The 10914-nt window shown below is 41.8% G+C and overlaps 1 protein-coding gene across 1 annotated transcript; it reads right to left on the reverse strand.

Annotated features, from left to right (window-relative positions):
• Window positions 1-2603: 2603 nt before the first annotated feature.
• On the reverse strand, window positions 2604-10584 carry Ttr (transthyretin). Its single transcript, XM_013014861.1, has 4 exons — window positions 10482-10584; window positions 9559-9674; window positions 6646-6781; window positions 2604-2838 (listed from the first exon to the last, which is right to left on the reverse strand). Exons 1-4 carry the CDS (start codon window positions 10548-10550, stop codon window positions 2731-2733), a joined length of 429 nt encoding a protein of 142 aa, XP_012870315.1. The 5' UTR covers window positions 10551-10584; the 3' UTR covers window positions 2604-2730.
• Window positions 10585-10914: the final 330 nt, after the last annotated feature.

A 10914-nucleotide genomic window follows, 5' to 3' on the forward strand; every position in this document is an offset into this window, starting at 1 on the left:
TCACACAAGGGCTGGGAAGGTGGCTCAGTGGTAGAGTGCTTGCCTTGCATGCATGAGGCCCTGGGTTCGATTCCCCAGCACCACATAAGCAAAAAGAAAAAAAGCCGGAAGTGGCGCTGTGGCTCAAGTGGTAGAGTGCTAGCCTTGAGCTGAAGAGCTGAGGGACAGTGCCCAGGCCCAGAGTTCAGGCCCCACGACCAGACCCCTCCCCCCAAAAAAAACAAAACTGTTTTGTGCTCAGATTTTCAATCACTGATTACAGAAATCCATAGCTATTTAACAATAGCCAAATTGAAGTGTGGCATTCTATAAATAGGCAGGTTAGGGACTAAGCAATCAATAAAGGTAACAGATTGAATCTTATGGAATTGTCAGTGTTTGACTATTTCATCTACAAAGCGGTTTGATCATGATTAACCTAACATATAGGGAACCAAGGACTTGCTAACAGCATTGAACATACTGAAAATATCAATTCATCACATATTTTGGGAAAACTCAATATATGTTCAGAAGCCCAAACTTACATTCCATTTTCTTCAAATCTCTTGCTTTCTCAATATACCAAGAGGGTATCAAGATTTCAGGTTTGACTTGGGAGGAAAATAGAGGTATGTTCAGGCCTAAGCCAAATGTCTAAAGCAGGTTTATGGGGCATCCTGTTTGGAGATTCTGCCAATGCAGAAGCTCTCTTTTCCCCAGGCACAAGGGGGTCACCAATGCCATAGGTCATCGATTTCAAGGCTATGCGCAATGGATCCGTGATTCTTTGTTTCTACCACTCCAACTTGACTGTGGCAGAAATGGTTATTGATCATGTAGATAACTGCTCCTCTTCCAGAAGGTAAGTTTTCTGTAAAAAGACTGTGCCAAAGGCACATCTGTTCATCTAGATGGAACCATGTGCTCTGTTTGAATGTATCCCACAGAAGTGCACATGTTGGAACTCTGTAATTCTTCAGAGAGGCAGTGTTGAGAGGAAATGTTTATATTGAGGTCATACAGGTAGAGGTCTCATGAATGGATGAATTCTTTTCTTGCTGGTCTGGGTTAATTCTTGCATTAGTAGGTATCTTTGGAGAAACTGGATTAGCTCCTCAGAGCAGATTATAATGGAGCAAGGCTTTCCGTTATATTTTTGGCTCTGTCAAGTGTGCCTAGTTGCCTTTCTGCTTTCTGTCATGAGTTGAACAAGAAGCCAAGCAGATTCTGGTGCTATGTTCTTGGACTTCTTAGCATACAGATCACTGACCCAAAAGCAGCCTCTGTTCTTCCTAAGACATTCAGTGTCAGGTACTCTGTGATGGTGACACCAGGTCACTAGCTCTGGTCAGTAAAGGGCCAATGAGATTCATGTGTGACATGTCATCTCTGAGAGCCCTCTGCTGGCTAGATGTCACCAGGGTGACCTTGAAGCCATTAGACTAAATTAAATTGGATCTCAAAAGCATCTTTTGGAAGAAAGTCACGTGTAGAATCACCAGAGCAAGGACTGCATTGGACCTGGTGTGAGCATGGAATAAACAGTTGAGATCTCAGGGGTTTAATATAGCAATACAATCTCACCTACCTTAATAGGCTTTCGTGTAGACATTCAAAAACACCAGCAATTCCTTCAGTTTACCAAATTATTTCTCTCAGTCTGGCCTTGTAATCCCTAGTCTCTACCTAGAACTCTGTTCTTTTATTTCCTTTTTTTAATTTTACCTAACAACTCAGATTGAGCAATGCTTTTTTAAAAAATTATTTATTTTTTGTTTATATGTTACTCAGGTTGTGCTGAAACTCACCATGCCTCAGCCATCTGACTGTTGGGATTACAGGTGCATACTACCATGCTCAATGGAGGGACAACTATTCTGAGTCCGGCAACTATTCTGGGTCTCTCTCTCTCTGACTTCTCTAGGCTGTGGGCTTTTCCCCGCTTCATACCCTTGGTGTGGTGTGTTGACCACAGTCCCTGTCAGTCCACGATGAATGTCATACTTCCCAAAAGCTCATGAGCTTGTTAAATAGTTGCAGGTCCTATTCTTCACAGTTGGACCACTTACTGTAGTGCCTAGAATGTGTGTGTTCTTATAAACTTTGGATTGGTGGGAATAAATTCAATGTATGAAGACTCTTTGGTTATGTCTCTTCTTGAGCTGGTTGCCAGATAAGCTGATCTATGCTGGTTCAGAGGGACTTAGGAGCTGTAGATAGACCTCACTGGTACTTCACTACTCATTTTCATTTATGAATGATTTTGGGAAGTACTAGAGTTTAAACTTAGGGTACTTAAGCCATGCCTATACACTACTATTGAAATCAGTGAAGGACTTAAATGCCTAGGGTAAAGTGGGCCCTTTCAATTTTTCTTCTCCCCCTCCCTCTCCCCAACCAAATATTGTAGGAAAATAAAGCTTTCTTGAATGGCTTCACAATGTTATAGTTTTAATGGCTGAAGATCTTGCTTAATACATACCTTTGGGTTCTCCAGGACCCCAAATTCTCTGGTGAGAGACTTTCTAAAATTCTTTTGCTTCTCTGTAAAATTTGGGTGTGGGCATGGAGGAATGGAACCATGAGGGATACAAAATGAAGGTCAAATGAAACAAGAAGTTCTTTTAACAGTAACATTTAATGGTCTCTTCCTGAGTTTCTAATGTAGTTTACAGAGTGAAAACACTGCTTTAGAAAAATGGAATACTGCTGGTTATAGAAGATGCTATCCCTGCTCCCTCGGGTCCCTCACTGCTGGGGGTCGCTGACCACAGCAGTGGTTGAATAGGAGAAGGGGCTGAGCAGAGCTGCGATGGTGTAGGAGCGATGGCCAGAGTCATTGGCGACGAACACCACCTAGGAGAGAGAACGAGACAGAGCTCAAGAGTGGGAGCCACACTTAGAGGTTTTGCTGGAAGTCCAGTGCCATATTTATGATTTTTAGGGTGTTTTTTGGGGGTTGCGGGGTGGAATGATTAGACCCAATAGCAAAAATCCAGATACATTGGCAGGCTAAGCCTGTGGAGCCCCATGCATTTCTTAGGAGAGAGCCCCAAGGATACCTGTACAACTAGGCCTTTTGCTTTGAACTTCACACCCATAGTCTGGGTGGCCCTTGCCTGACTGTGAGGAGTCACAGAGAACCTTAAGGCTCTTGTCTATTGTCTTAGCTTCAGGAAGAGATGGGGAGAATGGAAACAGTGGTATCTGAGGTAGGAATGGGGACTACCAACCCCACTATAGCTTTTTATGTTTTTTTAAAAAATTTTTTAATGTTGTCAGAACTGGGGCTTGAACTCAATGCCTTGTAATTTTGCTTAGCTTTTTTTTTTTTAACTCAAGGCTGGCCCTCTACCACTTGAGCCATACCTCCACCTCTGGCTTTTTGCTGGCTAATTGCTGGCACTTAGCTGGACTTTATTGCCAAGCTGGTTTTAAACCTCAGTCCTCAGGTCTCAGTCTCCTGAGTGGCTAGGATTGCAGGCATGAGCCACCAGAGCCAAGCCTCCACCCACAGCTTTTGAGACCTAGAATTTTAGAGCTGAAAAGGATCCTTCTATGTTACAGATAACCAAACCAGACTTCTGTATTAGTGACTGCCAAGTGGATACAATGAACAGAACCACACTGGGAAAGAGTCCCCTGTCCCCAGAGGTTTCTTTTGACTTTTTTTTTTAAGCATAAAAAACATACATCTTTGGTTATGGAACAGTGAAATTCTAGATAAAAGCTTTATAGGATTCCATTTAAAACACAAACTGTGGAACATCTTGTTGGAATCGTGAAATGTACATGCAGGCTTTGGAGCTCATTTAAGCTTTGTGATTGGGCAAATTGTGGATTCAAATGTCATTGCATTTAATTAGTCATGCGCTTCTCAAATTCAGTGGAGTGTCTGAGACACACCCAGATGCCTGGAGTGAGGTGAGCTGGGATAAACCGAGGGTGGTGAGGGTGTGTGGAATATTACTTTTGTTGGATTCAGGCCTTGGATTGGATACACTCTGGAGAAAGCCTTTTTGTTCCCAAAGGGCACTGGATACCTGGATGAATGTAAACCATACCGAAAACAAATGCAACCCTTTAAGGCCAATCTCTGGGAGCAACCAGGAAAGAGTCCTTGTCCTTGCTTCTTTAAAACTTGGAAAAAAGTCACAATATGGGATCAAAACCCCATGAAGGGAAGAGGCCTAATGGTTCAGAGGAAGTTTTCTAATTTTCCTTTGGAAATCTGATAGGAGCCACCTGGGCCACTGGCCCCGATGAGGTGGCCAGCTCGGATGGAATGCAGCTCTCTGGGAGGAGCCTAGTGCAGCAGCCACCATGCCCTGCTCACTGGAGCAAGGAGGCACATGCCTCTCCCACTCTCTGGTCCCCTCAGACTCCAAGCCAGGCTCCTGATTCCACCGCAGATGTCTTACATCCTACCTTTCTTTCCATTCCCCAGGCAGATGTGTGTGTTCCCTTCTGAACCTCTAGCACGACGCTCAGCACATGAAAGGTTTTTATTTTGAGAATGTTTGCTGATTGAATATTTAAAAAGAGTCAAGAACAGACAAAGGACCCAATAGAACAATTATATGGATCTTTGGGAAGAGAACCTTTTCAGATGGCCTCATGGGGCTGAGATCTAGAGCATACATGAGTCACAGGGAAGGCTCGAAACAAGAGCTGCCATCTCTTTGCTAGGATCAGCTCATTTTTTTCTGCATTCAGCTGGGGTGTGGCTAAGGAATGGCCAGTGACATGGTTCTTGGTGGGGGTGGGTGGTAGTCCCTTGGCCACTTGTGTATCCTGGAAGTCCAAAAGGTCCATATAACTTCCCTGACAACACAAGAGGTGCCTTATGTTCATTGAAAATTCTTCCATGACTAAGCCAGAGAGAATAGCTGCCTTTCACGCTGAGCTATTTTTGATGGAATTAGTTGATCTTTAACTCTGACCAACATGTCTGGATTCTATTTCCATGACAGCATGTGTTTTCAATGGCTTACCAAGTGAAGAGCAGGAAGAGGCCAGGAGATTGGGCTCCACTGTATAAGGATTTAACTGTATGAGCATTCGTAGCTCAACAATGTGAACCAGAGGCTACAAACATAAAGCTGGATGTGGTGGCACACACTGTAATGTCAGCACTCAGGAGGCCAAAGCAGGAGAATAGTAGGTTTGAAGCCAGCCTGAACCTGAAACAAGCCTGGCTCATCCTTGTAATCCTAGCTACTCAGGAAGCTGAGATCTGATCATGGTTCAAAGCCAGCCCGGGGGAAGGCAAGTCTGTGAGACTTTTATTTCCAATTCACCACCAAAAAGAAGTGGAGTTGTGGCTCAGGTGGTAGAGATCTAGGTTTGAGCAAAAATGCTCAGGGACAGTGGTGGTTCTGGGTTCAAGTCCCAGTAGCAGTGCGCGTGTGTGTATGTGTGTGTGTGTGTATATGTGCAATGCATAACACAGACACACACACACACACACACACACACACACACACACACGGTTCTCTGGTTGCCCCCTCTGTCTCTGGAGCATGGAAAAAAAGAGAAAAGGCAGCAACAATCATTTTAGGAGCTGGTGGTAGTTCAGTGGTAGAGAGAGTGAACAAGAACCAGGATTGGGTCCCATACATCACAAAAGAAAGAAAAAAAGAAAGAGAGAGTGAGAGTGAAAGAGAAAGGAAGGAAGGATGGGAGAGGAGAGAGATAAGGAAAAAAAGAAAGAAGAAAGAAAAAGAAGGAAGGGAGACAGAGAGAAAGAGAAAGATACAAGTACAATATGGTTCTGAGTGGTTGAGAGGTTTCTTTTTTCAGTTTGGCTTTTCACAGGAAAAAATCTTTCTGAGACGCTCTGAGACATACCACCTTGATCCCTCACTTACTAGTCATGTAATGAGCTATTTGCATTTCCCATGCCTCATTTCCTTCATCTGTAAAATGGAGGCAATCATGGGTTGGTCATGAGGATAGAACAGGTTAAATGCAAGGAATATTTGCTCTGCACACAAGGTAAATTTATCTGCTATGTTGCCATTATTGTCCTGAAAGTAAAATGGAGCACTATGTTGTTATATAACATCTGAAGTGCTGCTCATAATCAAACATAAATATTGCGTTGTCTTCTTCTTCTTCTTTTTCTTTTTTTCTTCTTCTTCTCTTCCTCCTCCTCCTCCTCTTCCTCCTCCTCTTTTCCTTCTGCTTCTGCTTCTGCTTCTGCTTTTTTTTTTTTTTTGCCAGTTCTGGGCTTGAACTTGGCCTGGGCACTGGCCCTTTCACTCAAGGCTATTGCTCTACCACTTGAGCCACAGCATCACTCCTGGTCATTTCTGTTTATGTGGTACTGAGGAATCAAACCTGGGGTTTCATGCATGCTAGGCAAGCACTCTACCACTAAGCCACATATGAATATTTCTTTAGCAAAGAAACAAATATTCACATGAAGTGGGCTGAACAGAATATCATGCTACTAAATATTCTTGATAAACTCAGGGAAAAGGTTTGTTCTTCATAGTGTTATAAATTTCTGGTTGTTGCAAGTCAAAGGAACTTGGACTAGCCTTCTGGAAAGTGCTCTAGCAGCTTCCCTGAGCTATTTTGATGGGGTGCTGAGTGCACCTGCATATTTCCTGGGCCTGAAAACAAAACCCAAACTAACTCAAGGCTCTGCCCACTTACCTCTGCGTATTCATGGAACGGGGAAATGCCGAGGGCCTTCCAATAGGATTTGGTGTCTAATTCCACTTTGTACACACCTTCCACGAATTTCTCATTTGTTGTGAGCCCATGCAGCTCTCCAGTGTCTTCAGTTTTCCTGTAAGGCACAAAAGTCCAGGTTAGGTTAGGCATGAAGGGAACAAATGGCTTGGCAGAGGGACTCTTCGCATACGTGTCTGTCTGTGTGTGTGATATAGAGTATATTTTAAAATATATAATATATAAAATATATAATATATAAAAATTTATATAATATATAAAAAATATATAATATATATTATATGTACATATATACATATGTACATATTCATATGTGTGATATACAAAGAGCATATGAAAATTTATATGTAAAATATGTATACACAAATGTGTACAATATATTAAAATTGTATGTGTAGGTATAGAATTAGTTTTCCTTCAACCAGATCTTTGAAACTTTTAGAAAATTTTCAAAAAGCTCTGTGTAGAGTTTTGCTAATATGAGAACAAAGATCTAGATATAATCTTTATTTAAAATATCCTCAAGGTACAGGCACTGGTGGCTCATGTCTGTAATCCTAGCTACCCAGTTCAAAGCCAACTCACCCAGAAAAATCTGTGAGACTCTTATGTCCAACTAGCCAGCAAAAAGCCAGAGGTAGAACTGTGGCTCAAGTGATAAAGCACTAGCCTTGAGGAATAAAGCTCAGGCATAGCGCTCAAGCCCCAAGTTCCAGCCCCAGGACCCAAGAACAATTACATAAAATATCCAAAGTGCCAAAGTAAAAATCGGGAAGCTCTTGCGTATCGGTGTGAGTCTCTGGGTTCAATCCCTGACACTAATATTATTATTAATAAATAATAAAAATAAATTAATAATGATAATGACAACACTTAGGATTCAGGTTGGTGAAAGTTCATGACTGTCCTTGGAAACTGCTCTGACCCATGACAGCAGGGTCTCACTCTTGTACCCCTGGCATGAGAGTATCTTCCAGAAGATGATAGCATTTGGGTTTTTTTTTTTTTTTTGGCCCCGTCGTGGGGCCTGAACTCCGGGCCTGGGCGCTATCCCTCAGCTCTTCAGCTCAAGGCTAGCACTCTACCACTTGAGCCACAGCGCCACTTCCAGCTTTTTGCTTATGTGGTGCTGAGGAATTGAACCCAGGGCCTCATGCATGCAAGGCAAGTGCTCTACCACTGAGCCAACTTCCAGCCCCAAGACGATAGCATCTGTATACAGAAAGGAAAGCCCAATGTACAAAGAACCTGTGTCTGACTCTTTTCCTTTTTATGTGTTTATCCTGTTGGTAATTCTTTACCAATAACAAATCCTGGGAAACTTCTATTTCTGTATAGGTACCAACTCAATAATTGAAATATTAGAAATTGCTCCCCATTAGACTACAAAAACTAAGTCAGATAAAATGAAAGTTATTTTTAGTTACTTTAACTGTTTCTGCCCCCATTTCGTCCTTTTGTTGTGTGTGTGTGTGTATGTGTGTGTGTGTGTGTGAGAGAGAGAGAGAGAGAGAGAGAAAGAGAGTGAGAGAGAGAGAGAGACAGAGAGTCTTGGTGCAAAAAATTCACTAAGCATTTAAATATTTTCAGTATCCATTCTATCTCCCACTTAGAATATTCCCTTAACCACTTTCCATATGGTGTTTAGCATTTTATATAAACATGAAGAAACTAACAAGTAAAAACTTGATTAAAACCACCCCAAGAAAATGATCTTCCCAAGGAAGGGTAAAGACCTATACTGTGTTTCTTGGGATTCAATTAAAACACAATGGAAACTCATTTCCCAGGAGACAGAAATGCGTAGTGCTGAAGCTTTCTTAGTTGTTCTTCCTTTTGGTTAGTTTGCTTAGGTTTTCTAATATTTGTTTTCTTTGGAATTCTTGCTAATAGAATTTGCAAAACCATCGTGAATACTTCAAAGTGTCTAATGTAGGTGAGAAGTCATTTTGCACCAATAATGGGTGATTGTCAGATAAGTCTGTGGCTGTAGTTTGTCTGACATGTCCTTCCTTTAGCTTTTTTAAAAAAAATTAAGCTTGGCAAAAACCCTGGGTTCTTGATGATCCAGGCGGGAAATCTGTGAAACTCCTGAAATCACACACACACATATATATATATACATATACATACATATACATATTAGTGTGTGTGTGTGTGTGTGTGTGTGTGTATGTTGATGAGTATTTATCTGGGCATGGAGTATAGTTTTCAGTACCTTCTTCAAATGATCTGTGATTTGTAAGGGTTGCAAACTCCATGTGCTCTAAGTGATTATCTAGTTCCTGGTCACTTGCAGCTAAGTAATGAAAGAAGAGAGTATCCTCCTTTTCCATCACTTGGCCTTTGCCCACATTTTAAATCAATCAATCTTTCTTTTTCTCTCTCTCTCTTTCTTTCTCTCTCTTCCTTCCTTCCTTTTTCCTTCCTTCCTTCCTTCCTTCCTTTCTTCCTTTCTTCCTTCCTTCCTTCCTTCCTTCCTTCCTTCCTTCCCCTTTCAACTTCCCTTCCTCCCTCATATCCCCTTCCCTTCCCTCTCTTTCTCTCTCTTCCCTTTCTTTGGTGCTGATACTAGGACTTGAGTTCAGGACCTGGGCACTGTCTCTGAGCTTTTTTATTCAAGGTGGTCACTCTACCCTTTGAGCCACATCTCCACTACTAGCTTTTTGCTGGTTTTAGAGATATGAGTTTCATGGATTTTCCTGCACTGGTTGGCTCTGAATCTCAGCTTCCTGAATAGCTAGCATTACAGATATAAGCCAAGAGTGCCAAACTTACTCCTAGATTCTTTAGGGAATGATGTGAGCTTTCCTAAAAAGTGCTCTGGAAGTGGAAAGGCTTAACCAGTCTCACCGCAAGCCTTTGGGAGCTTACCCAGCAGCAAATGGCTCCCAGGTCCCATCAGCAGCCTTTTTGAACACTTGCACAGCCACATTGACGGCTGGACTGCCTCGGACAGCGTCTAGGACTTTGACCATCAGAGGACACCCCTGGGCACAGAGAAGGCAAGCGAGAAGTCCACAGAATTATTCAGAGTAGGGGCAAGAAATCTGGAACAAAGCCAGAAGTACATGCTGATTCCATTACCAGTAATGTATGTGTTGACAATTCATGAGCTTCCCTAGTCAGTAGAACACAGACCTAATTGTTTCCAAAGCAAGAATGGTTTCTGCCTCGAGACATGCTGCTATCGACCAGGGACTTGTATAATGAATTTTAAAAGAGAAAATAGGCCCTCTGAGAACAGTTGCTTTGCTCAGCCTCTCTGAGTGAAATTACTAAAAAGATGCAATGTGCCAGGGAACAGAATCGTTTTTCTTGAGATCATTCTATCAGTTGTAACTTTAGTAATTTCCTGTTATAAAATAATGTCACTGTACAATTTTATAGTCATATTCAGGGCTTACAAAACAAATATTAGTCTAGAATAGCAATAATATTTCGATTAGCAAAAGGTCTAGAATATAACAACATGCAGTTTTCTTCAATATATTTTATTAAAAGATGCTTTTATGAAAATTTGATGTTAGTGGTCTTTTCTTTAAGTCTTTCACCTATCTGAGGACACAAAGGTGCTAAAACATTGCAAACTCAATGCATCAAAGCATGAGAAGAAAGTGTCCAAGGTGTAAGCCCCAGTTCAGTAAGCTCTGAGCAATTGCATTTCTTTTCAATCAAATGCTATTAAATCTAAATTCTGGGTACCCTTACCCTACAAACAAGCTGATTATCAAAGCCAAAAGAAGACAATTATACTTCATCTAATGCACATGGACTTCACAGAATCAAACACTTACCGCAGGGCCAGCTTCAGACACAAATACCAGCCCAGCGAGGCAAAGAAGGAGCAAATGATGGGAGGCCATCTTGTCAAGAGTTAGTGGATTTCTGTGATGGCCGATCCTGGGCTGAGGGCTTTTATACTCCCTTCTACCAAACCAGGCTGCTGATCCCTGTCAATCTGACTCCAAACCTGCTGATCCTGATTATTGACTTAGTCAACAAAGGGAGAATAAGTAACCCACACAAATATGAACCTTGTCTAGAGAGATTAGACCACTGGAACATGAGCTCTATGGAATATTCTTAACAGGTCACTTGATCTGCTCAATCACCAAAACAAAACAATGCAAACTAAACAGAAATAGGCTTCTCTCTGCTTAGCTAAATATGCTAGCATTCTCAAGATTCTTTACTTCTTTCTACTCAATTAAAAAATACTTTTCTACA

This window comes from Dipodomys ordii, unplaced genomic scaffold (genome assembly GCF_000151885.1).
Source record: "Dipodomys ordii isolate 6190 unplaced genomic scaffold, Dord_2.0 Scaffold25, whole genome shotgun sequence".
In the NCBI taxonomy this organism is placed as follows: Eukaryota; Metazoa; Chordata; class Mammalia; order Rodentia; family Heteromyidae; genus Dipodomys; species Dipodomys ordii.